General features: G+C 30.0%; 3 protein-coding genes and 2 pseudogenes across 3 annotated transcripts; all 5 read left to right on the top strand.

Annotated features, from left to right (window-relative positions):
* The first annotated feature begins 5,213 nt into the window (after positions 1-5,213).
* LOC105772565 (probable pectate lyase 4) lies at positions 5,214-6,442 on the top strand (annotated as a pseudogene).
* Positions 6,443-8,199: 1,757 nt separating this feature from the next.
* Positions 8,200-9,429, top strand: LOC105772099 (probable pectate lyase 4). Its single transcript, XM_052632133.1, has 2 exons — positions 8,200-8,981; positions 9,075-9,429. Exons 1-2 carry the CDS (start codon positions 8,200-8,202, stop codon positions 9,427-9,429), a joined length of 1,137 nt encoding a protein of 378 aa, XP_052488093.1.
* An 8,992-nt stretch (positions 9,430-18,421) lies between these two features.
* On the top strand, positions 18,422-19,378 carry LOC128041767 (pectate lyase 1-like). Its single transcript, XM_052632084.1, has 2 exons — positions 18,422-19,203; positions 19,297-19,378. Exons 1-2 carry the CDS (start codon positions 18,422-18,424, stop codon positions 19,376-19,378), a joined length of 864 nt encoding a protein of 287 aa, XP_052488044.1.
* Positions 19,379-21,286: 1,908 nt separating this feature from the next.
* On the top strand, positions 21,287-22,509 carry LOC128041789 (pectate lyase 1-like; annotated as a pseudogene).
* Positions 22,510-23,849: 1,340 nt separating this feature from the next.
* On the top strand, positions 23,850-25,052 carry LOC105772104 (putative pectate lyase 2). The gene is made up of 2 exons (XM_052632129.1): positions 23,850-24,604; positions 24,698-25,052. Exons 1-2 carry the CDS (start codon positions 23,865-23,867, stop codon positions 25,050-25,052), a joined length of 1,095 nt encoding a protein of 364 aa, XP_052488089.1. The 5' UTR covers positions 23,850-23,864.
* The last annotated feature ends 2,058 nt before the right edge of the window (positions 25,053-27,110 follow it).

Here is a 27,110-nt window from a genome sequence, read left to right on the forward strand (position 1 = left end):
TATAAAAAAATTGGCTTTTTTTACTTTAATTTGTTTAAAATTTCCCAATATTTTAAAAATTCTCTATATTTTAATTTTAATTTCCCTTTCCAAAAATTGTCCCAAAATTTAATTTAAAACAATTTAAAAATAAAAAAATTTTTTAAACAAAAAAAGGAAAAAAAAGGAATTCCCTTTGCCATTGAAAATTTAAATTCCCATAATGGGAAATTTCCTTTTTGGGTCATTTCAAAAAATTTAAATTGGGTTTAAAAATTAAAATTCTAATTATCCTTTTCTAAAAAGGGTTTTATTAAAAAAAAAGTATTTCGTTTTCCCCAAATTTAAAAATTTTAAATTAAATTTTAATTTTTGTTTTTAAAACCTTAAACAACAAATTTATTTTAAAAATTGATAAATTTATTTTTGAATTCCCTTTGAATTAAAATTTTAAATTTAAATTCTTTCCACCCAAAATTGAAAAAATAAGGAATTTTTTAAAAATTATAATTTTAAAAATAAAAAACAAAAAATTAAAAAAATTTTTTAAAAAAAAATTTTAAAAAAAGCAAAAAATTTTTCCCTAAAAAAAAATTTTTTAAATCTTTAAAAATTTTTATTAAAATCAATTTTTTTTTTAAAAATTTTTTCCTTTTTGGAAAAAATTTAAAAGGGAATTTTTATTTTTTTTTTGGGTTTTTAAATAAATTTAAATTTTTTAAAAAATTTTTAAATAAAATTTTTTAAAAAAATTTAATTTAAAATTTAAAATTTAAATTTTAATTAAATTTTTAAATTTAATTTTAAATTTAAAAAATTTGAAATTTTATTAAATTTAAATTTAAAATTTTAATAAACTTATAAAAGGGTTAAAAAAAAAATTTAAAATTTAAAATTAAAATAATTTTTTCCAAAAAAAAAAATTTTAAATTACTTTAAAAAAAATTTTTTTTGATTTTAAAATTTTAAAAAAAAGCTATATTTTTTAAAAATTTTTTAACCTTAAAAAAATTTTTGGGTTTTTTTTTTAATTTTTAAAACCCAAAAAAAAAAAAAAAAGGGGTTTAAAATTTAAATTTTTAAAAAATTTATTTTTTTTAAGGGTTTAGAATTTAAATTTAATTTGAATTTTTAAAATTAAAAAAATTTTTTTAAAAAAAAAATTGACAAAAACAAAAAAAATTTTTTTTTTAAAATTTTTTAAATTTATTTTTTTAATTATTTTTTTAAAATTTACTAGTTTTTTCCATTTGGGGGAACCATTTCAAACCTTTTGTACGAAATATAAAATTTTAAAATTTAAAAAAAAAATTTTTTTTAAAAAAAAAAAAAAAATTTAAAAAAGCCCTTTTCCCTTTTAAATTTAAATTATTTTAAAATTTAAATTAATAAAAAAAAATTTAAAATTAAAATTTAAAAAAAAAAAAGTTTAAAAAAAGAATTTTTAAAAATTTTTTAAATTTTTTTTTAAAAAAAAAAAAAATTTTTTTTAAAAATTTTTTTTAAAAATTTTTTTTTTTAAATTTTTTTAAAATTTATTTTAAAAAATTTTTATATTTTAAAAATTTTTTGAATTTTTTTAATTTTTAAAATTTTAAAATTTTTTAAATTTTAAAATAAAAATTTAAAAATTTTAAATTTTAAAATTAATAAAAACCCTTTAATTAAAAGAAAAAATTTGAATTTAATTTTTTAAAAAATTTTTTTTTAAAAATTTTTATTAAATTTTAAAAAATTTTTTTTTTAAAATTTTTATTTTAAAAAATTTTAAAAAAAAATTAAAAAATTTAAAAAATTAAACAAATTAAATTCAATTCCTAAAAAAAACTTTTCCTTTTAAAATTTTTTAAAAAATTTTAAAATTTTTTAAAAATTAAATTTAAAATTTTTAAAAACTTTTTTAAAAAAAATTTAAAATTTTTAAAAAAGGGTTTAAAAATTTTTTTTTAAAAATTTTTTAAACCCAAAAAAAAAAAAAAAAAAAATTAAAAATTTAAATTCCCTTAGGTTCAATAAATTTAAACCCAAAAAATTTTAAAAAAATTTAAAAAAAAATGGGAAAATTATTTTGATTAAACCTTTAAAAAAGGATTTTTAATTAAAAAAATTTTAAAATTAAAATTTTAAAAAAAAAATTTTAAGGGGGAAAATTTTGGCCCAAAATTCTTTTGGGGTTTTTTTTTAAATAAAAATGACCGGGTTTTTTAAATTAACAAATTTTAAAAAAGGGGGTTAAAACCAAAATTGATATTTGGGAACACAAATTTTAAATTTTAAATTTTTTTCCTTTAAAATTTAAAAAAAAAAAAATAAAAAAAAAAGGAAAAAACCCAAAATAAAAAGACCCCGAAAAAAATGGGTTTAAAAATCCAAATTAAATTGGGAAACCCTTTTAAAAAAAAAAAGTTGTTTTTAAAAATTATTCCCAAAAAATTTTTAATAAAAATTTAAAAATATGAAAAAAATAATAAAAAAAAAATTAAATTTTAATAAAAAGCAAATTTGGGGAAGAAAACCAAAAAAATTTTAAAAAAATTTAACAAAAAAGGCCAAAAATTTTCAAAAGGCTTTAGTAAAATTTATTTTTTTTTAATTTTAAAAAAAAATAAATTTAAAAAAAAAAAAAATTTTAAATTTTAACAAATAAAAAAATTTTAAAAATTATTTTATTTTTTTTTAAATTTTAATTTTAATTGAAATTTTTAAAAATTTAAAAAATTTTAAAAAAAAAAAAATTTTTAAAATTTTAAAAAAAAAAAAATTTTAAAAAATAATTTTAAAAAATAAATAGGGAAACCCCAAAAAAATTTTTTTGGAAATCATTGGGGGAAAAAAAAAAAAAATTTTAAAAAAAAATTTTTTTTTTTTTTTTAAAAATTTAAAGGTTTATTTCAGCCCAATTAAATCAAACAGGAAAAATTAAAGGAAAAAAAAAAAAGATAAAAAACTTTTAAAAAAAAATAAAAAATTCCAACTTTGAAATAAATTTCTTTTTTCCCCAAAGAAAAAATCCTTAAAAAAATTAAATTTAAAGGCTATTTGAAAACCGGGGAGTCCAAATTTTGAAACACCCTAGAAATTCGAAAAAAAGGGCTTTAAAAAGGACAAAACTTTATTTAAATTTCCATTTAAAAACCATAAATAGGGAAATTTTTTATTTTAAAAACTTTCAAATTTTCCTCGTTTTTTAAAAAAATTTTGTTTTAAAAAAAAAATTTTTCTTTTAAGAAAACCCATTCAAATCCCCTTTTTTAAAAAAACATTTAAAAAAAAAAACCAAAAATTTTGCCCTTAGCCCAAAATGCAAAGGGAAATTCCTTATTAAAACCCTTTTTAAAGAAAATTTTTTAATCAAAAACTAATTCCAAAAATTTTAAACAATTTCAAAAATTTTCCCGGTCCGGGGTTGGGTAAAAAGGCCCAAAGGTGGCACAATTTAAAAAGGTTTTAATTTGAAAGCCCTTTTAAAAAACCGGCCGGGGAACTTTAAGGATTCCCCAAATTTATTTAACAAAAAAATGGACCTTTATTTTGGGTTTCAAATTTATTTTTCAAGGGGAAATTAATTTTCCTTGGTCCCAAACATACATAAAGGAAAAAAAAACCCAAACAGAAAGGCCTCAACAAAAAGGGAAAAAAGGGAAAGGTTTGAAAATTTTTTACTTTTTGGGTAAAAAAAATTTTTTAAAACAATATAAAAATAAATTTTTTTCCCTAAAATAAAAAAAAAAAAATTTTTAAAAAAAATAAAAATTTTTATAAAAAAAAAAAAAAAAATATTTTTAAAATTTTTTCCCAAAAAATTTGAAATTTCAAATTTAGGGTTTTCCTTAAACAGGGAAAATTGTTTTTCCATATTTGGAAACTTGAGAAATTTTAAAAAAAAACCCAAAAGGGTTTTTTAAAAAAAATTAAAAAAAGAAAAATTTTTTAAATTTTTTAAATTTTTTAAAACCTAAAATAAAAGCTTTTTCCCCAAAATTTTTAATTTAAACCAAAACCAAAAATTTTTAAAGAAAATTTAAAAATTTTAAATTTTTAGGAAAAAAAAACTTTTCCCTTTAAAAAAAAGGCCAAAATTTCCCAAAAATTTTCCCACATTTGTTTTGGAAATTTTTTAAATTTTAAGATTTTAATAAACCAAATTAAATTTTTGGGAAAAAAAAAAACCGAAAAGTTAAAATTTAATTTTTTAAAAATTTAAATTTTGAAAAAAAAAATTAAATTTCAAAAAAATATAAGTGTTTTTTAAACCCTATTTTTTAATTTTACAAAATTTTAAAGTTGTCGATGTTGGATCTCATTAAGGAATTGACAAGTGAATCGGTGTTTTACGATGCTCCGTAAGTTTAATATGTTGAAAGTAATTTGTGTTGGCTTCTCAAAGTGTAGGACTCGAGTTGTGACGTTAACATCCTTCCCACTAAATTGTAAAGTAAATGCTAATGCTTTACTTATATTTTGTTTGATGTAAAAAAAGGGTGAATATTTGTACAAGAGAAAGGGGATATTATTATCATATTGATATTTGTATATGTGTCTGTTTTATTTTGTAAATAATAAATGAATCTCCATCTTTTTGACTTTATAGAAATCCACAAAGAAGTCCTCTTATTTTAATTTTTAAAATTCAATTATTGTGCTTTATGTAAATTCATAACTTATTTTGAAATCAACCATTCACATTTATATTTATCACTAATTTTTGATTATTGGGTTTAGCAAGATTTTGGCATCACATTGGTTCTCCATTTGGAATTATGGGCGGTGTTTGATGGATTGGAAGTGGTTTGGAGGAGAGTTGTACATGGTCGGGACTAACAAAACTTTAGGGTCGGGTTGGATCCTAAAAAGTAGCTTAGATTTTTGTCCAAGTTTGATTTGGATAAAATGTTAAAACTCAAGCTTTGGTCTGCTTGACCCATATTATTTTTTAATTTTATTTTTATATAAAAATTTAAAATATAATACACCAAATACAATAAAATATTAAAATAAAAGTTTTCTAACAAATTGAAAATGAGTTAAAAAAGTTTTTATATTTAAACAATACTAAGATAAGTGCAACTTAACAAGCAAATGACTCTAAAATAGTAGCAAAATTAACAATAAAACAAGTGTTATACAATATCCAAACGTTAACAACAAAATAGTAGTAACATAGTAGTAAAATGGTAGCAAAATAGTGGGAAAACAACAGTAAAACATGGAAAAAATGGAAAAACAGTACAAAAATGGCTACAACATTATCATGTTGCTTCACATTAGCCCTTTTCATGGTCATTCTAATGGCAAGTCCGAGTTCGAGTTTGGCTAATATGAATGTAATTGATAAATGTTGGAGACGGAACCCTCTTTGGCGAAGTCAACGACAACAATTAGCCAAATGCTCCGTCGGTTTTGTCGGCAAAATGATCAACAACATTGGTAAAGACGTCGTGAAATACAAGGTTATTGATCCTTCCGATGACCCTTTGAGTCCTAAATTAGGGACCCTTCGTTATGGAACAACAATGATCAAAGGAGAAGTATGGATCACATTCAAAAATAGCATGACCATCACACTCCAAAGACCACTTCTTTTAAGCAGCTTCACTGCCATTGACGGTCGTGGCGTCGATGTCCACATAACTGGCGCTGGATGTCTATTGGTGTACCAAGCGACTGATATAATCATCCATGGGCTTCGCATCCACCATTGCAAGGCCCAACCACCTAGCACTGTGATTGGTCCAAACGCAAAGGTGATCCCTTTAGGCCAAATGGATGGAGACGCTATAAGATTGGTCACCGCAAGGAAAGTGTGGATCGATCATAACACATTGTATGAGTGCTAAGACGGCCTCCTCGATGTCACTCGTGGTTCCACCAACATCACCGTGTCAAACAACTGGTTCAGGAACCAAGACAAAGTTATGCTCCTCGGACACGACGATGGTCATTTGAGAGACAAAAACATGAAGGTCACTGTCATTTTCAACCATTTCGGACCTAACTGCAACCAAAGAATGCCAAGTAAATAATAATTATGGATCGGTGAGCTCCATGTTTTTTAATGCATATTTACATGAATTATCTGAAGTTTTTATATATTAAATTATATTGCAGAGTTCGCCATGGATATGCACACGAAGCAAATAATTTTTACCAAGGGTGGGAACAATACGCCATCGGTGGTAGCATGAGCCCTAGCATCAAGAGTGAGGCCAATTTTTTTGTTGCTCCAAATGATGTTGGGAACAAAGAGGTTACATGGAGAAAAGGAGAGAAAGGTTTATGGAAATTTTATTCAGTAGGGGATGTATTTAAAAATGGAGCATCTCTCAATAAGCAAACAGGTGTAGGTGGAGCTAAGCCTAAGTATAACCAAGAACAAAATTTTAAGGTTGTCGATGCTGGATCTGTTAAGAAATTGACAAGTGAATCTGGTGTTTTACGATGCTCCAGAAGTTTAATATGTTGAAAGTCATTTGTGTTGGCATCTCAAAGTGTAGGACTCGAGTTGTGACGTTAACACCCCTCCCACTAAACTGTAACGTAAATACTAAAGCTTTGCTTATATTTTGTTTGATGTAAAAACAGGGTGAATATTTATAAGATGATTGTTTTACAAAATTTCCATTTTTTGAAGGTTAAAGTACAATTTCACTATATTTGTTCATTTATAATTTCTCGATTTATAAAGGGGCGAAATTAAAAACTTTCAAATATTGGGGACCAAATTCTCTACCTATCCCGACAAATTTGCCTTTAGTTACAATGGTAATGGGAGCTTAAGCTTTGGCAAGTACCAAGTGCAATTTATATTAAGTCCAAAACTGATCATGCAGCCATAGAATGTTGATGTGGACTTAAAAAATTTTGCAATTTAGACACTCACATTACATGATTTAATTAATTTGGACACTCCTGTTAAAATTGCGAACATAAATCCAAGCTAGATTTTTTTTTTTGCCGGAGATTTTTAAATATTATTACAATTTACAAAAAAAAAATCCACATGTGTTTTCTATCTGCAATTTTGATGAGAGTAACCAAGTTGATCAAACTATATAATGCAGACACTTAAATTATAAACTATTTTAGTACCAAAAATAAAATAAAAAATTGATAATTGAATAACTATTTATGGAATTTACCCTTATTTATGTAATCTTTTATGTATTTTATAAACTATGCAAAGATTTTCTAGTCAAAATTTACCATCAATATATTCATTTAATCATAACACCATAGATTGAAATTATTATGAACTTAATCATACCATCAAGACACTCAAATAAATATATTTGATAATTAGTAAATTTGAATAGAAAATACAAATAATTGTAATAATTAAATTTTAAATTTTAAATTAAGAAATATCAAAATTTTATTTTTAATGAAACTAACTCTCAAACTTGGCCACATGTTTTTTACGTTGATTAACAAAATAATCCTAAACACACCCTTTCCTTTGTAAGTATAAAGAAAAGAATATTTTGTAAAAAAAAAACCTTTTGTTATTACTCCATATACTATGCTTAAATTATAAATTTAGTCCTTATATTTTAATTAGGTAAATTTGAATTTTGAAAATTTTGACACAAACGGTAACATTTAAATCCATTAGGCCTAATTTTTTATTGTCTCATAATATATGTAATTTATGTGTTTAGTTTTTATTATCCAATTTAATCATTTTTAATCTCTATACTTTTGAATATCTAAATTTCAATCCCGATTCAAAGGGTAGTCATTAAATCCATTTGTGACATGTTTACTTAGTATTGTGTGAAAATAATAAATTGACATGACATTATACTTGTGATAATCTATTTGTCACATACAATTTTAGAAATAGCAAAATATAACTTAATAATAAATGTAACGTTTACCATTTGGTTCGTGATTGAAATTTAAAATTCTAAAACCACATGAATTAATTGACCAAATTAGAATACACTGGGATTAAATATGCAACTTATGCATAGTACAATAACCACTAGTAAAAATTCACCAAAATAAACAAATGAACAATTTTTGTCTCAACAAAATCAAGTTAGTTACTAACAAAGTAGCCCAAACTATTTGCATCCAATAAAAACAACAATAACATTCACCTTGTAACATTATGAACAAATTTTTTAACTCTCAAATTTGGTAATTTTTTTGCAATATAAATCCATCAATAATCTCTCATTATTCTTCCATCTTCCACTCAAAAAAACGAGTACAAAAATGGCTACAACATTATCATGTTGCTTCACATTAGCCCTTTTCATGGTCATTCTAATGGCAAGTCCGAGTTCGAGTTTGGCTAATCTGAATGTAATTGATAAATGTTGGAGAGGGAACCCTCTTTGGCGAAGTCAACGACAACAATTGGCCAAATGCTCCGTCGGTTTTGTCGGCAAAATGATCAACAACATTGGTAAAGACGTCGTGAAATACAAGGTTATTGATCCTTCTGACGACCCTTTGAGTCCTAAATCAGGGACCCTTCGTTATGGAACCACAATGATCAAAGGAAAACTATGGATCACATTCAAAAATAGCATGACCATCACACTCCAAAGACCACTTCTTTTAAGCAGCTTCACTGCCATTGACGGTCGTGGCGTCGATGTCCACATAACTGGCGCTGGATGCCTGTTGGTGTACCAAGCGACCGATATAATCATCCATGGGCTTCGCATCCACCATTTCAAGGCCCAACCACCTAGCACTGTGATGGGTACAAACGCGAAGGTGATCCCTTTAGGCCAAATGGATGGAGACGCTATAAGATTGGTCACCGCAAGAAAAGTGTGGATCGATCATAACACATTGTATGAGTGCCAAGACGGCCTCCTCGATGTCACTCGCGGTTCCACCAGCATCACCGTGTTGAACAACTGGTTCAGGAACCAAGACAAAGTTATGCTCCTCGGACACGACGATGGTCATTTGAGAGACAAAAACATGAAGGCCACTGTCATTTTCAACCATTTTGGACCTAACTGCAACCAAAGAATGCCAAGGTAAATAATAATTATGGATAGGTGAGCTCCATGTTTTTTAATGCATATTTACATGAATTATCTGAAGTTTTTCTATATTAAATTATATTGCAGAGTTCACCATGGATATGCACACGTCGCGAACAATTTCTACCAAGGGTGGGAACAATACGCCATCGGTGGTAGCATGAGCCCTAGCATCAAGAGTGAGGCCAATTTTTTCGTTGCTCCGACTGATGTTGGGAACAAAGAGGTTACATGGAGAAAAGGAGAGAAAGGTTTATGGAAATTTTATTTAGTACGGGATGTATTTAAAAATGGAGCATCTTTCAATAAGCAAACAGGTGTAGGTGGAGCTAAGCCTAACTATAACCAAGAACAAAATTTTAAGGTTGTCGATGCTGGATTTATTAAGAAATTGACAAGTGAATCTGGTGTTTTACGATGCTCCAGAAGTTTAATATGTTGAAAGTCATTTGTGTTGGCATCTCAAAGTGTAGGACTCGAGTTGTGACGTTAACACCCCTCCCACTAAACTGTAATGTAAATACTAAAGCTTTGCTTATATTTTGTTTGATGTAAAAACAGGGTGAATATTTGTACAAGAGAAAGGGGATATTATTATCATATTGATATTCATATATGTGTGTCTCTTTTGTTTTGTAAATAATACAATGAATCTTTGTCTTTTGACTTTTTGAAAATCAACAATGAAGTCCTTTTACTTCACTTTGTTCAAATTCAATTATTGTGCTTTATGTAAATTGATACCTTAATTTGATTGACTAATAGTACTTAATATTGATGTTAAATTGTTGACTTAGATATCAATAAAAATAATTTATATGTAAAGTATTAACAAAAATAAATTATTCAAGTTTATATATTTATCACTAATTTTTTGATTATTGGGTTTGGCAAGATTTTTGCATCACATCGGTTCTCCATTTGGAGTTGTGGGCGGTGTTTGATGAATTGGAGATGGTTTGGAGTAAAGGCAAGTAATTTTCAAAAGTTATAGTAGTGAGGTGCTACTTAAGTGGGGATCATGTTTATGATATTTATAGCAGTAAACTTTAACTAAATATGTACCTGCATTTTCGGATATGTAGATCTTTGGTGTTTTTCGGCTTTCAACCAAACAATCTTCTTTGTTATTCTCGTACCACGAACTGCTTCGAGTGTGGGCTTGAACCAATTAAACTAAAACACAGAACCTGAAAAAGTTTTCCTTTTGCGGGTGAAAACAGAAATTCTCTCTTTTTTAATAAAAATTGATAAAACCTATATTCTGGAAAAATATATTTAAAAGTTAAGAATAAATTCTATTTATTTTTTGGTAGAATAACAATCTCTCAAAAATTGTTTAAATAGTTCTACTGGTGCCATCTATTTATAGGAAGAGAATGTAGAACCCTTGTAGAGTTGTAGAAGTATATTTTAAATAGAAAAACAACATCCTACCTAGAGTAGGAGAGGGGTGAACTACTCACAATTGTATTTCTATTAGGGTATTTACCCTCTTCATGTTAGATGAAGGGTTTTAAGCCTCTCTCACATCGGGTCCAATTACGAGTACGTCCTAGACCTTTTTTTGACCCCGTACTCTGGAATATGATCCAACCCACCCAATTTTTCTATTTCCTTAAATAAACATTAATGTTTATATATAAAAACAATTTTCGCATCCCTAGTTTACCCTCAACAAAATTTTGACGAGTTTACCATTGGTAAAACTTTGACGATTTTGCTCCTAGTAAAATTTTGAAAAAATATGTTTAATATGTCACAACTCAACATGTTCACTATGACCGAATGATTTATTTTCATTTTCAGGCTTCTAAACAGTCCAAAAACATAAACTCATTCTTTCATAATTTTTTAAGTAATCCTATATATGATTGCAAATTTCCATTTCTATTTCATTTTCATTTCCATTTTTGAAAACCTATATTCATTTCCAAATGATTCTATTTCTCCATTTTGAAGAAAACCATAATCATTCCTGAATGTTTCTCATTTCTCTTTTTCTATTCATTCTGTTCATTTCTATTCAAACACGCAATTCATTTCTAATTTCAACGAGGTACTGGAGAGACCAGTTGGACATATGTAGTTAAGGCTCAAATGATTTATACTTAAGTTCCGGCTATTTGCCTATTAATTATAAACTCATTTAGTCACAAAGTCATTGCACTATAGTATCGTGATTAATCTCTTCCCAATGACGTACCATTACAAAAGCAACTATTCAGTACTCGTCCAATGACCTTGTCATTAGTGTGCTACCCTCATAGGATATCCTTGATCTCTTTGGGATAATATATGTTCTCTCAATATGTTCTTATTTTATCTCATGGTAACCATTACATCTTCCTTCATGAAAAGTCAATCACTATCAAATAGTGATCAAGTCATCCATCACAAAGATAGATGACCCGTGACCATGTTTACATTTCATCAATCTTGTAATGTCAATGAGAGGATATCATTTACTTATGTTTTGGCATATAAATTCCACTGTTGTGAATGGCGCTACATACTACGGAAGTCGTACACTCAATGCACCAGCTTTCGATTCCTTATCTATTTGAACTCAGGCTTTTACTTACATCAAAGTGTATGAGTCAGACATACATAGTTCCCCTTCCACTTAGGATTTAGGTATACCACACTATGAACATCACAAGTGAATAAACCCATAAACAGATTTAGGATCTATTCTGCTTGGGTCCTATCTTCTAGGAGTCATACGTTGTACAGCCTACTAATACAAGCTTCTGGGAGTTAGTCACATCTATGTCTCTATTTTGTAGGAACCATCCGCTTCGATTCTGAAGACAAGACATCTCCCCAATTGGGCTTGATAGATGACATATTATTCTTTCAATCGGTTTGTTCATTTCCTATTAGACTAAGTAATGTTTAGGTTCATCTACTAATACAAGTTGTCTTTTTGTACTATAATCTGACCACGTAATATTGCTTAGTATTAGTTAAACATTAGACAACTAATAAGCAACATTTGCTTCCATTTTGCTTTACGTGCAAAAACCATGAGAGGACAATTATAAAAATTATATTAATGCAATCAATGAATTTGTTTTATTAACAAATCTGCTCGAAAAAATTACAATTGTATATTGATAAAAATATTACACTTAAGGAACAAGAGCCAACAGGTTAATACTAGTTCGATTCAGTTAACCGTTTGGTTAATCATTTTAACACCCCTAATGGCATGTACTCCGAACCATAGGCTAATTCTCGAGCGATAATGGGTTCGCAATTAGGTATAAAGTCGTACCTATGATTCCCAATATTGATATATTGCACATGGAATGTAACCCAATTTTCATCGGTTCTCCCCCGAAAGTCAATATTGTGCAGATCTTTGATGTATAACTTTATCAATTTTTTGCATCTCCATCGTAGCATACGCTATCAATGGAACCTTTATGTGCCAAATGTTAGGATTCACCCAAAATTTGGACAAGAAGTATGCTTGAATTCTCGGATCGGAGTATGACATCCGTTCAAACTATAATACAATAATAAATTTAATTATATATTTACTATTAATTTCAACATAAACTACGTTAATATTATATAATTGGAAATTTAAAAATACATACATCCACTTTGGATCGTTGATCTAACAGGAGCTATATATCTTGAAGCTCATTGGTAGTCCCACATAACTCGGCACATGGTTCCACCTATTTAAATAATATGTTAATATAATAATTTAAATTTTAAATAATTTTATTATGATAAATATATTATATAATGAATTTTATATTGTCACGAGTGAGAATGTATAAGGGTAGTCCACTCAAGGACGTAAAAGTGACAACCAATACAATGCCCATGATTGCAGTAAGAGCATGCAACCACAAACTTTAATTTTTTGTGGTTGTATCACCCAACACATCTCCTGGCACAATATCGCCAACACAACTAACCCCCAATTGAGTCGATCTACTTCTCTAAGTCTTCCAGTTTTAGCAATCACCTTAAATGAACAAGATTTCAGATTTAACGGGTATTAGGAGACCCCTGATGATCCAAAGGATATACACCCGAGCGTGTTGTTATCTTTCAATTTCACTTGATTCTGCATCGAGCCAAACAAAATATCTTTTTAACTAATTCATATCTATCTAAACTCCATAAACTGTGTTCGGAACCTTCCCAAAAAATTGCTCGCATATATCTCTCCAATCGGCAGTGACAACTGACCCAGTCACTAGCAACTCATCCACCAGTAACTCGAGCTGTAACTGCACGTTCTCGAGTGTGATATTTCACTTACCGCATTGAGGATGAAATGCGTGTGTCTTGGGTCTCCATTTTTCCACCAATGTGCTTACAAGTGTGGGTCCAATTAACATTCCCTACCCATGCAGGGCCACGTGCAAAAATCTCACCTCTCTTAAGTATGGTTCAATTAAAGATGATGGAGGAGAAGATAGATTGTGAATATACGTCCCCAAAATCCAATTTTCCGACTAATTATAAAAAAAATACAAAATCTTAAATTTCAATATAACAACAAAATAATTAAATTAGATTAGATTAAATATATTAAAAGAATTCTTACCATTTGCAATTGAATGATTGAAATGTGCTTGCCATCAAAATGAATTAGAGAATTTGCCATTATCGATTTCAATAAATACTAAAAAATCGCAATAAAAATTAATTAAAAACCACAATACAAAATTAATTAGGCTAATTTTGTTATTGGTCCCATAATATCGTAAGTTATAGGTTTAGTCTTTATTATCAATTTAATCATTTTAGTCTCTATACTTCTTGAATTTTTAAATTTCAATCTGATTCAAACAATAGTCGTTAAATCTATTTGTGACATGTTTATGAGTATTACGTGAAAATACCAAATTGACATGGCATTATACTTGTGATAATCTATTTTCACATACAATTTTAGAACTAGCAAAATATAACTTAATGAATGTAATGTCTACCATTTGGCTCATGATTGAAATTTTAAAATTCTAAAATCATAGGGCCTAATTGACCAAATTGGAATACATTCTGTATAGGAATTAAATACGCAACTTATGCATAGTACAATGATGACTAGTAAAATTTAACTAAAATTAAACAAATGAACTCTTTTTTGTCTCAACAAAAAAGAAGTTAGTTACTAACAAAGCAACCCAAACTATTTGCATCCGATAATAAAAACAATAGCATTCACCTCGTAACATTATGAACAAATTTTTTAACTCTCAAATCCGGCAATTTTTTTGTTGTTGTATAAAACCGTCAATAATCTCTCCTTATTCTTCCATCTTCCACTCAAGAAAAGAGTACAACAATGACTACAACTTTATCTTGTTGCTTCACATTGGCCCTTTTCATGATCATGCAACCATAGATTGTTGATGTGGACTTAAAAAATTTGCAATTTAGACACTCCCGTTAAAATTGCAAACATAAATCCAAGCTAATTTTTTTTAAATGAAATTATTAGTTGGAGATTTTAAATATTATTACAATTTACAAAAAAATCCACATGAGTTTTCTATCTACAATTTTGTTGAGAGTGACCAAATTAATCAAACTATATACTGTACGCTTAAATTATAAACTATTTTTAGTACCTAAAATAAAAATTTTAAAATTAAATAACTATTTATACAGTTTACCCTTATTTTATTGAGTTAATAATCACTCTTTATATATTGAGATAATATATTGTGATTTGACTCATTAAATTTGAAAAAAATAGTAATAGCGTATATGTGTTTAATTTTTTATTTTTTATTTAACCAGGGTGAAGACAAAAAAATTTTTAGAGGCCAAAATTAATTTTTAATAGTTGGTATCTTCACTTGTATCGTGTCACATGGTTCGGTACCCTTATACTAATATCATTAGTTTGTGTTGACATGTCATTGATAGTCTATTTGGTGGTAACACATGGCAACCTATTAGAATGTCACGTGTCAAACATAAATAAAAATAAAAAAATATTTAAAAATATATAAATTAATAAAAAGCATATTTTCCACATTAAAAATGCACCTAGACAAATGGTTGTCCATATACATTTGAATCTGGACAACAATTTGTCCAAATAAATTCTAGATGTGTTTTCATTGATTCTATATAATTTTAATTTTTAATAAAATATCATGTTATTTATACTATTATTAAATTTTAAAATATATAAAATTAATAAAAAAGTTTCATACCAAGAATGAACTTGAACAAATTATTGTCTAGATTCAACTACACCTAAATAACCATTTGTCCAAATTCATTCTAGACGTGCTTTTAGTAATTTTATATATTTTTATAAATTTAATTTTTTTAAAATTAAATTTATAAATTTTATTTTTATATATTTATACATTTATATAAATTTATAAATTATAAATTATAAATTTTATATTTTCAAAATATTGTAGGATTTTTATATATTTTTAATTGTATACATTTTTATAAATTTATATTTATATATTTCAAAATAATTATAATCTAAAAATTTTATATTTTATAAATATATATATGATTACTAAAACACGTGGAGTGAATCTAAATAAATGGATGTCTAGATACATCTAATATGAACAACCATTTGTCCAGATTCATTTTTGACGTGGAAAAAATTATAATTTTTTTAATTTAAATATTTTGATAGATTTTTTTAAATTTTTTTATTTATGTTTAACACGTAGTATTCTGAGAGGCTACCATGTATCGTCATCAGATTGATTATTAGTGTCACGCCAACACCAACTAACAAAGTTATTAGGATGGTACTAAATTATATAACATAATACAAATTCAGGTGTCAACTTTAGGGGAAAATATACTTACCCTTAAAACATCCTCATGTTGATAGAACAAAATAAACTTTAGTTTTAGATTACCTTTTAAATTTATTATTACACAAGAAAAAGTAAATAAATAAATCTACATTACGTGACATGCTCTCTAGGTGAAAAGGAAAAATATGTATAATTTAAATGAACAAATTTTTTAAAAAAATATGTATAATTTAAATGAATAATAATTCAAATCGTAGAGCTTGTAATTGTTGTCTTTTGATCCTATTTGATTCTTGATATTTCTTCTTCATGGATTCCCAAATGTGCTTGGAGACATCCTTACAAAGAATTAACTCCAAGATTGAACGTTCAATGACCTGAAACAAGTAGTTTTTGACCTTAAGATCCTTCAACTTCATCCCTTTTATTTCTGTGTCTAACATTGTTGTTGTTGACTCTGGCACTCCATCCGAGACAACTTGGCAGTACTCTTTTGATCTTAGATTTCTCTATTAGCATGCTCCAGTGATCATAACCACCATCAAAGCAAGGTATTGCTGGTTGCACGAAATTTTCAAACGCCATGGAATACGAAAAATTGCTACCTTTGTCTTTGCTTTTTGATAACTTGGCTCGGATATCATTTTTAACTGAGAGTTTTTGCTACAAATGAATAAAAGACTTTAATAAGAAAATAAACTCAGAGGAGAAGAAGTTGAACTATATGTTTTATTCATCAAATAGCAGCTCAATAACTAAAAATTAAGAAACAATCTACAAAAGAGTATGAACTACCAAAACAAAAAACTCCTATTTCTTAGAAAAATATATTAACATATATATATGTTGAATATGAATACCTTTTTTTGTTGATGAGAAACTTTCATATATGAGATAGTTTTATAGGTATTGGGAGCCAAATTTGGTACAAGTGAACAAAAGTGAAAGTTTCAAACAAGACAACTTTTAACAAGCTCAATATTAATGAACAAGAACCACTATTTTGACCAATACAAAATAATGCCTAAAAGCCGATAAATGTAAAGCTCAATTTGTACAACCGGGAGGATCCAACACTTGAACCAACCTCCATCGCTAAACATCAAAAGGGAGCTAAGGGGAGGATTCAAAACCATTATAATTGCAGTTAACCATCAAAGTGAGCAATCACCTTTCACCTTGATGTAATAAACCTCTTTCTCATATTTTCGCTCTCGTAGTGATGAAAACTTCGTTTCTTAACCAATAATAAAAGATGTGTAAAACTTTGGAAAGATAACACGAGTCATCTAAGGCTCACCGAGTAAAGGTCATCATCGAGAAATAAAAAAGACCAATCATTGCACTCGAGCAAAAGAAATAGTCTTGAAAAAGGCTAAGTGCAATGCCAATGCCATAATGATAACCTTTACTGAGAAAAGAAAATGATTACCTTGATTCCAAAAATTATTATTCCAAAATGATTCTCATCACATCAAAAAATTTTCCGGTGGTCAGCGGATGGAGTGAAAAAGGCCACAAGTAGGGGTGGTAGCCAATTGCTTAACGCTAGAGGCTTTTCAAGCTCTAGAGCTCTTTATAAAAAGACTGACCGTTGAAGCTAGTTAAGGAGGTTGCCAACAAAGTTTTTTGAGATATTAACAAATGAATAAATGGCACGAAATGGGGGATATGGGCAATTTCGACAATGATCTTGCAAGCATAAGAGGAGATTGAAGTAGTTTTTCACTTAGGATTTAGGACTTCAGAGACCACCTACACTCAAACTGGTCAAGTGAAAAGCCAACAAACGATGCAAAGATGCTTCAACAACACTAAGAGAAAGTTAGAAAGATTGAGGGTTTGCACTTTTTGGTTAAATTTACACTAATAGGTAAGTATTTTGGGAAGACAAAACTAAAACAAAAATGGGGAAGGAAAAAGGAAACAACGAATGTGTTTAATGTAGGGGATAAACTCGATTAAACAACAAACAAAATAAATAAAATATGAATCGAAAAGATCGAACATGCAAAATTTATGTGGAAAAACTCCTCAAGTGAGGGTAAAAAACCACGGGCAAAAGGAGATTTCACTATAATAAAGGAGAGTACAAAATATGGAGAGAGTTAAAAGAAAAACTCAAAGCCCTACAAGAAAAACCCTTCAAAACAAAGAACAAAATTCTCTCAATCTAAATAATTTTTTTTGTTGTGTAAAACCTAAAGTAACTATGGCCTATTTATAGGCTAGAATTCGTAGCATATATAACTACAACAACTCTAGGTTAATTAGAGTTTAAATGGGAAACTAAAAATAAAGTTTAACTAGGAAAAGAAAAGACAAAATAAACTTTGGTAAAAATAAGAGGCATTCTCCCACAAATCTCCACATCAACTCGTATTTGGACCAACTCCCTTGCTGAACCCTATTACGCGCTTAACTGATTCTTCATCGGATACTTACTAAGTCCAAGTAATGCTCGAACTTTGAAATTGGAAGGGTATTTGTCAACATGTTGATTGGATTGTATTTTGTGCCAATTTTAAGAATATGAACATCCCCTTGAAAGATCACCTGTCTAAAAAAATGATAATGAATCCTTATGTGCTTCGTTCTCTCGCGATGCATTTGATTTTTATTCTTCCATCTTCCACTCAAAAAACGAGTACATTAATGGCTACAACATTATCATGTTGCTTCACAGTGGCTCTTTTCATGGTCATTCTAATGGAAAGTCCGAGTTCGTGTTTGGCTAATATGAATGTAATTGATAAATGTTGGAGAGGGAACCTTCTTTGGCAAAGTCAACGACAACAATTGGCCAAATGCTCCGTCGGTTTTGTCAGCAAAATGATCAACAACATTGGTAAAGACGTCGTGAAATACAAGGTTATTGATCCTTTCGACGACCCTTTGAGTCCTAAATCAGGGACCCTTCGTTATGGAACCACAATGATCAAAGGAAAAGTATGTATCACATTCAAAAATAGCATGACCATCACACTCCAAAGACCACTTCTTTTAAGCAGCTTCACTGCCATTGACGGTCGTGGCGTCGATGTCCACATAACTGGCGCTGGATGCCTGTTGGTGTACCAAGCAACCGATATAATCATCCATGGGCTTCGCATCCACCATTGCAAGGCCCAACCACCTAGCACTGTGATGGGTCCAAACGCGAAGGTGATCCCTTTAGGCCTAATGGATGGAGACGCTTTAAGATTGGTCACCGCAAGGACAGTGTGGATCGATCATAACACATTGTATGAGTGCCAGGACGGCCTCCTTGATGTCACTCACAGTTCCACCAACATCACCGTGTCGAACAACTGGTTCAGGAACCAAGAAAAAGTTATGCTCCTCGGACACGACGATGGTCATTTGAGAGACAAAAACATGAAGGTCACTATCATTTTCAACCATTTCGGACCTAACTGCAACCAAAGAATGCCAAGGTAAATAATAATTATGGATCGGTGAGCTCCATGTTTTTTAATGCATATTTACATGAATTATCTAAAGTGTTTATATATTAAATTATATTGCAGAGTTCGCCATGGATATGGATACGTAGCGAACAATTTCTACCAAGGGTGGGAACAGAAGACCATGAGACAATGTCCCTTGTAGATTTCTCAGCAATCACTTCACCGCCTACCATCACAGATCGGTTGGAGCTTGCATGTCTTGTTGATTTTATTCACGGCAAATTTAATATCCGGTGCATTCAAACATATATATTGTAGACCACCAACAATACATTTTACTTCACAACCTTGTCGCAGATAAAGGTTGACCATCCAAGCAGAACAAGGTGGGAGATGTGATCATTGAAGTGGAAACAGACTAGGAACTTTTCGCTCGACTTTTGCAAGAGCTCGATGATATACTTTTTTGTGACAAGTGAAGAGTACTTGTCTATGAACCTCGATACCCAAGAAATAATTCAATTCTCCTCGTTTTTTAATGAAAACTCCGATTCAAATCCTTATAACTTCATCAATAGTGTGAAAACAATTTCCAATCAAGATAATGTCATCGACATATACTAAACAAAATATGCAAGCATTATTATGTCTTCAAATGAACAAAGAAGGGTCAACTACGAAGTAGTAAACATCACTTGTTTATGCTCATAGAGAGCTTTTTCAATCTACACACTAGAGAGTTGCCGGTATCATCATATTGCTCAAATCTAGGGGTTGGGTCATATATACTTCCTCAAGAAGCTCCCCATTCAAGAAAGCATTGTTAACATCTACTTGCCTCATTGCCATTGATGATTAAAAGCTAAAGCAATGAGTGTGAATAGTGCATGTCTCGCCACGGACCTGAATGTATCTTGATAGTCAAATCCGACTTTCTGTGCATATCCCTTGGCCACCAGTTGAACTTTATAGCGATCAACCGTGCCATTAGCTTTTTATCAACTTTAAACAACCATCGACGACCAACAACTTTTTGATTTTTAGTAAGGAATTAAATCCCAAGTTTTATACTTTTGCAAGGCATCTAGCTCAAGATGTATGGCTTGTCGCCATTGTAGATACCTCATGGCTACATGAACATTTGCAGGATCAAAAGGAATATTAGTAGCATTATACACATGAAGTTCTAGCTTAACGAAGACTGATTTGCCTCTTGTAATCATAGGATGAGTGTTGATATCATGAGCATCGACTTGTCGATGTGTGAATCTAAATCTTCATCTTCTTTGGGGTAAAGAATCACCAACAACAACAGTTATATGTTCAAAAATCATTATAGAACTTAAAATAAACTTAAATTTGAATTTTAATCTATTTAAGATTTCATTGGATCTTTAAATTTTAGTTTGTATTACATGCCGGATTGAATTATATATCGATTTTTAATTTAATTGGTTGAATTGATAAATTCGATTTGTTGAAGCTTAACTTATTTATTCCTTATCAAATAGAATGATAAAGAGTAAAATATTAAAATAGTCTTTATTAGCAATTTAATCATTTTAGTCTCTATACTTTTTAAATATTTAAATTTCAATCTCGATTCAAAGGGTAGTCATTAAATCCATTTGTGACAAGTTTACTTAGTATTATGTGAAAATAACAAATTGACATGACATTATACTTGTGATAATCTATTTGTCATGTACAATTTTAGAAATAGAAAAATATAACTTAATAATAAATGTAATGTCTACCATTTGGTTCATGATTGAAATTTTAAAATTCTAAAATCATAGAGCCTAATTGACCAAATTAGAATACACTCATTATAGGAATTAAATACGCAACTTATGCATAGTACAATGAGCACTAGTAAAAATTCACTAAAAATAAAGAAATGAACAATTTTTTGTCTCAACAAAAAAGCAATTAGTTACTAACAAAGCAGCCCAAACTATTTGCATCCAATAAAAACAACAATAACATTCACCTTGTAACATTATGAACAAATTTTTTAACTCTCAAATTCGGCAATTTTTTTGCTGTATAAAACCATCAATAATCTCTCCTTATTCTTCCATCTTCCACTCAAGAAAAGAGTACAACAATGGCTACAACATTATCTTGTTGCTTCACATTGGCCGTTTTCATGGCCATTCTAATGGCAAGTCCTAGTTTGAGTTTGGCTAATATGAATGTAATCGATAAATGTTGGAGAGGGAACCCTCTTTGGCGAAGTCAACGACAACAATTGGCCAAATGCTCTGTCGGTTTTTCCGGCAAAATGATCAACAACATTGGTAAAGACGTCGTGAAATACAAGGTTACATATCCTTCTGACGACCCTTTGAGTCCTAAATCAGGGACCCTTCGTTATGGAACCACAATGATCAAAGGAAAAGTATGGATCACATTCAAAAATAGCATGACCATCACACTCCAAAGACCACTTCTTTTAGCGACTTCACTACCATCGACGGTCGTGGCGTCGATGTCCACATCTTGGCGTTGGCGCTTCGGTGTACCAAGCGATCGATATAATCATCCATGGGCTTCGATCCACCATTGCAAGGCCCAACCACCTAGCACCGTGATGGGTCCAAATGCGAAGGTGATCCTTTAGGCCAAATGGATGGAGACGCTATAAGATTGGTCACCGCAAGAAAAGTGTGGATTGATCATAACACATTGTATGAGTGCCAAGATGGCCTCCTCGATGTCACTCGCGGTTCCACCAACATCACCATGTCGAACAACTGGTTTAGGAACCAAGAAAAAGTTATGCTCCTCTGACATGACGATGGTCATTTGAGAGACAAAAACATGAAGGCCACTGTCATTTTCAACCATTTTGGACCTAACTGCAACCAAAGAATGCCAAGGTAAATAATAATTATGGATTGGTGAGCTCCATGTTTTTTAATTCATATTTACATGAATTATCTGAAGTTTTTATATATTAAATTATATTGCAGAGTTCGCCATGGATATGCACACGTAGTGACCAATTTCTACCAAGGGTGGGAACAATACGCCATTGGTGGTAGCATGAGCCCTAGCATCAAGAGTGAAGCCAATTTTTTCATCGCTCCTAATGATGTTGGGAACAAAGAGGTAACATGGAGAAAAGGAGAGAAAGGTTTATGGAAATTTTATTCAGTACGGGATGTATTTAAAAATGGAGCATCTTTTAGTAAGCAAACAGGTGTAGGTGGAGCTAAGCCTAACTATAACCAAGAACAAAATTTTAAAGTTGTCGATGCTGGATCTGTTAAGGAATTGACAAGTGAATCTGGTGTTTTACGATGCTCCAGAAGTTTAATATGTTGAAAGTAATTTGTGTTGGCTTCTCAAAGAGTAGGACTCGAGTTGTGACGTTAACATCCTTCCCACTAAATTGTAAAGTAAATGCTAATTCTTTACTTATATTTTGTTTGATGTAAAAAAAGGGTGACTATTTGTACAAGAAAAAGGGGATATTATTATCATATTGATATTTATATATGTGTCATTTTATTTTGTAAATAATAAATGAATCTCCATCTTTTTGACTTTATAGAAATCCACAAAGAAGTCCTCTTATTTTAATTTTAAGTTTGATCTGGATAAAATGTTAAAACTCAAGCTTGGTCCAGCTTGACCCATATTATTTTTTAATTTTATTTTATATAAAAATTTTAAAATATAATACACCAAATACATTAAAATATTAAAATAAAAGTTTTCTAACAAATTCAAAATGTGTTAAAAAAGTCTTTATACTTAAACAATCTTGAGATAATTGCAACTTAACAAGCAAATGACTCTAAAATAGTAGCAAAATTAACAATAAAACAAGTGTTATACAATATCCAAACGTTAACAACAAAATAGTAGTAACATAGTAGTGAAATGGTAGCAAAATAGTGGGAAAACAACAAGAAACATGGAAAACAAGAAGGCTTTTTTTTGAAAATTTAGGTTGGGTTGGGTGCGGGCCAAAAACCTTACCCGAGGCCTATCTCATTTTCTAAACGGGTTTTTTTTGCCTAAGCCCGTTTTTCGAACCAATTTTTTGCACAAGCCCTCTCATTTTTTGGGTTGGCCCAACCCAGCCATGAACAACTCTAGTTTGGAGTAAAGTCAGGTAATTCTCGAGAGTGATAGTAGCGAGGCGCTGCTCAAGTGGAGGACATGTTTGTTCATTGGTATGGCGTGTTAATATGTAGTTATAGCCACAACCAATGGCAAATTCGAAATTTTTTTTAACAAGTTGGAAATTTAATTATAATTTAATGAATGTAATGTCTACCATTTGGTCCATGATTGAAATTTTAAAATTCTAAAATCATATAGCCTAATTGAACAAATTAGAATACACTCATTATAGGAATTAAATACGCAACTTATGCATGGTACAATGACCACTAGTAAAAACTCACTAAAAAAAACAAATGAACAATTTTTTGTCTCAACAAAAAAAAAAGTTAGTTACTAACAAAGTAGACCAAACTATTTGCATCGGATAAAAACAAGAATAACATTCACCTTGTAACATTATGAACAATTTTTTTAACTCTCAAATTTGGTAATTTTTTTCAGTATAAATCCATCAATAATCTCTCATTATTCTTCCATCTTCCACTCAAAAAACGAGTACATCAATGCCTACAACATTATCATGTTGCTTCACAGTGGCTCTTTTCATGGTTATTCTAATGGCAAGTCCGAGTTCGAGTTTGGCTAATATGAATGTAATTGATAAATGTTGGAGAGGGAACCCTCTTTCGCGAAGTCAACGACAACAATTGGCCAAATGCTCCGTCGGTTTTGTCGGCAAAATGTTCAACAACATTGGTAAAGATGTCGTGAAATACAAGGTTATTGATCGTTCCGACGACCCTTTGAGTCCTAAATCAGGGACCCTTCGTTATGGAACCGCAATGAGCAAAGGAAAAGTACGGATCACATTCAAAAATAGCATGACCATCACACTCCAAAGACCACTTCTTTTAAGCAGCTTCACTGCCATTGATGGTCGTGGCTTCGATGTCCACATAACTGGCGCTGGATGCCTATTGGTGTACCAAGCGACCGATATAATCATCCATGGACTTCGCATCCACCATTGCAAGGCCCAACCACCTAGCACTGTGATGGGTCCAAACGCGAAGGTGATCCCTTTAGGCCAAATGGATGGAGACGCTATAAGATTGGTCACTGCAATGAATGTGTGGATCGATCATAACACATTGTATGAGTGCCAGGACGGCCTCCTCGATGTCACTGGCGGTTCCACCAACATTACCGTGTCGAACAACTGGTTCAGGAACCAAGACAAAGTTATGCTCCTTGGACACGACGATGGTCATTTGAGAGACAAAAACATGAAGGTCACTGTCATTTTCAACCATTTCGAACCTAACTGCAACCAAAGAATGCCAAGGTAAATAATAATTATGGATCGGTGAGCTCCATGTTTCTTAATGCATATTTACATGAATTATCTGAAGTTTTTCTATATTAAATTATATTGCAGAGTTCGCCATGGATATGCACACGTAGCGAACAATTTCTACCAAGGGTGGGAACAATACGCCATTGGTGGTAGCATGAGCCCCAGCATCAAGAGTGAGGCCAATTTTTTCGTTGCTCCGAATGATGTTGGGAACAAAGAGGTTACATGGAGAAAAGGAAAGAAAGGTTTATGGAGATTTTATTCAGTTGGGGATGTATTTAAAAATGGAGCATCTTTCAATAAGCAAACAGGTGTAGGTGGAGCTAAGCCTAAGTATAACCAAGAAAAAAATTTTAATGTTGTCGATGTTGGATCTGTTAATAAATTGACAAGTGAATCTGGTGTTTTACGATGCTCGAGAAGTTTAATATGTTGAAAGTCATTTGTGTTGGCATCTCAAAGTGTAGGACTCGAGTTGTGACGTTAACACCCCTCCCACTAAACTGTAACGTAAATACTAAAGCTTTGCTTATATTTTGTTTGATGTAAAAACAGGGTGAATATTTGTACAAGAGAAAGGGGATATTATTATCATATTGATATTCATATATGTGTGTCTATTTTGTTTTGTAAATAATACAATGAATCTCCGTCTTTTGACTTTTTGAAAATCAACAATGAAGTCTTTTTACTTCGGTTTGTTCAAATTCAATTATTGTGCTTTATGTAAATTGATACCTTAATTTGATTGACTAATAGTACTTAATATTGATGTTAAATTGTTGATTTAAAAATCAATAAAAATAATTTATATGTAAAGTATTAACAAAAATCAATTAATCAAGTTTATATATTTATCACTAATTTTTTTATTATTGGGTTTGGCAAGATTTTTGCATCACATCGGTTCTCCATTTGGAGTTGTGGGCGATGTTTGATGAATTGGAAGTGGTTTGGAGTAAAGGCAAGTAATTCTCAAAAGTTATAGTAGTGAGGCGCTACTTAAGTGGGGATCATGTTTTTGATATTTATAGCAGTAAACTTTAACCAAATACGTACCTGCATTTTCGGATAAGTAGATCTTTGGTGTTTTTCGACTTTCAACCAAACAATCTTCTCCGTTATTCTCGTACCACGAACTGCTTCGAGTGTGGGCTTGAACCAATTAAACTAAAACACAGAACTTGAAAAAGTTTTCCTTTTAGGGGTGAAAACAGAAATTCTCTCTTTTTTAATAAAAATTGATAAAACCTATGTTCTGGAAAAATATATTTAAAAGTTGAGAATAAATTCTCTTTATTTTTTGGTAGAATAACAATCTCTCAAAAATTGTTTAAATAGTTCTACTGGTGTCATCTATGTAACACCCCGACCCGAGTCCGTCGCCGGATTAGAGTTACGAGGCATTACCAATCAAAATCCGACCCAAAATTATTATTACCAAAATTAGTCAACAATTTATTTACAAAATTGGACGAGATATTAAAACATTAATAGACACAATAATGCCACTTTTGGACAATAATAATCCTCCTCCTAACGGCAACATTTAACAACTAAAATACAATAAGTGTCTTAAATCGGACAACCAACGATTCACATCACAACCTTAGCATATTAATTATCTAAATACCATAATTATGCCCTAATTTGGACAGACAATGCTTCATAATATAACAGCAGCATATTAATTAGCTAATAACTTGTCTTAAGTTCAACTTTATCTCCCTCATGCAGTACAAACCGAACAGCATGTAAGTTAACTTCAATTTTTTTTATATATACATCGAAAGCAATAATGAATGAACATCAAACTAAATAAAATTTTAAAGTATGGAGTTCAGCAGATTAAATAACACTTACATATCTATCATAGCTTATACTATAATCAAATATGTATAATTAAAATCTCCATTTTAATGACCTTTAAAACTATATGCATAGACACCAAAATAGGTCAAAACAAAGTAAGCCATTTTCGCATGGCTCATATTCACATATCCCAAAATTAAACATATTTCGCATGGCTCATATTCACATATCCCAAAATTAAACATATTAACTAGACTATACATGCCATAGGTTCGAATTCAAAATATATAAAATACCAAAGATGGTCGATAGTGTGATAGACTATGCCGACGATCCCCGAGCTCGTAACGTGACTTCAAAATCTATAAAACAGAGGTAAACAAATACAACACACGTTAAGCTATTTAAGCTTAGTAAATCATGAGCAAAAATTCATATATATATACTTATACTTATACTTATTCCATCATTAAGTTAAAATAAACCAAAATCATTTATATATTTATATATAAATCAAATGCATATAATCACTTAATTTAACATATTCAGATCACTGGCACTTAGCCTGCTAGGTTTATAACCTGATTCATATCACCGGCATTTAGCCTACTAGGCTTATAACCTGATTCAGATCACCGGCACTTAGCCTGCTAGGCTTATAGCCTGATTCAAATCACCGGCA

This window comes from Gossypium raimondii, chromosome 6 (assembly GCF_025698545.1).
Source record: "Gossypium raimondii isolate GPD5lz chromosome 6, ASM2569854v1, whole genome shotgun sequence".
Lineage (NCBI taxonomy): Eukaryota > Viridiplantae > Streptophyta > Magnoliopsida > Malvales > Malvaceae > Gossypium > Gossypium raimondii.

Bases quoted from the DNA above. Each gene is read 5' to 3' on its own strand.
- LOC105772099 (XM_052632133.1), top strand. From the start codon at position 8,200: ATGGCTACAACATTATCATGTTGCTTCACATTAGCCCTTTTCATGGTC. The intron at 8,982-9,074 runs GTAAATAATAAT...ATTATATTGCAG, and splicing joins TGCAACCAAAGAATGCCAAG to AGTTCACCATGGATATGCAC.
- LOC128041767 (XM_052632084.1), top strand. From the start codon at position 18,422: ATGGCTACAACATTATCATGTTGCTTCACAGTGGCTCTTTTCATGGTC. The intron at 19,204-19,296 runs GTAAATAATAAT...ATTATATTGCAG, and splicing joins TGCAACCAAAGAATGCCAAG to AGTTCGCCATGGATATGGAT.
- LOC105772104 (XM_052632129.1), top strand. From the start codon at position 23,865: ATGGTTATTCTAATGGCAAGTCCGAGTTCGAGTTTGGCTAATATGAAT. The intron at 24,605-24,697 runs GTAAATAATAAT...ATTATATTGCAG, and splicing joins TGCAACCAAAGAATGCCAAG to AGTTCGCCATGGATATGCAC.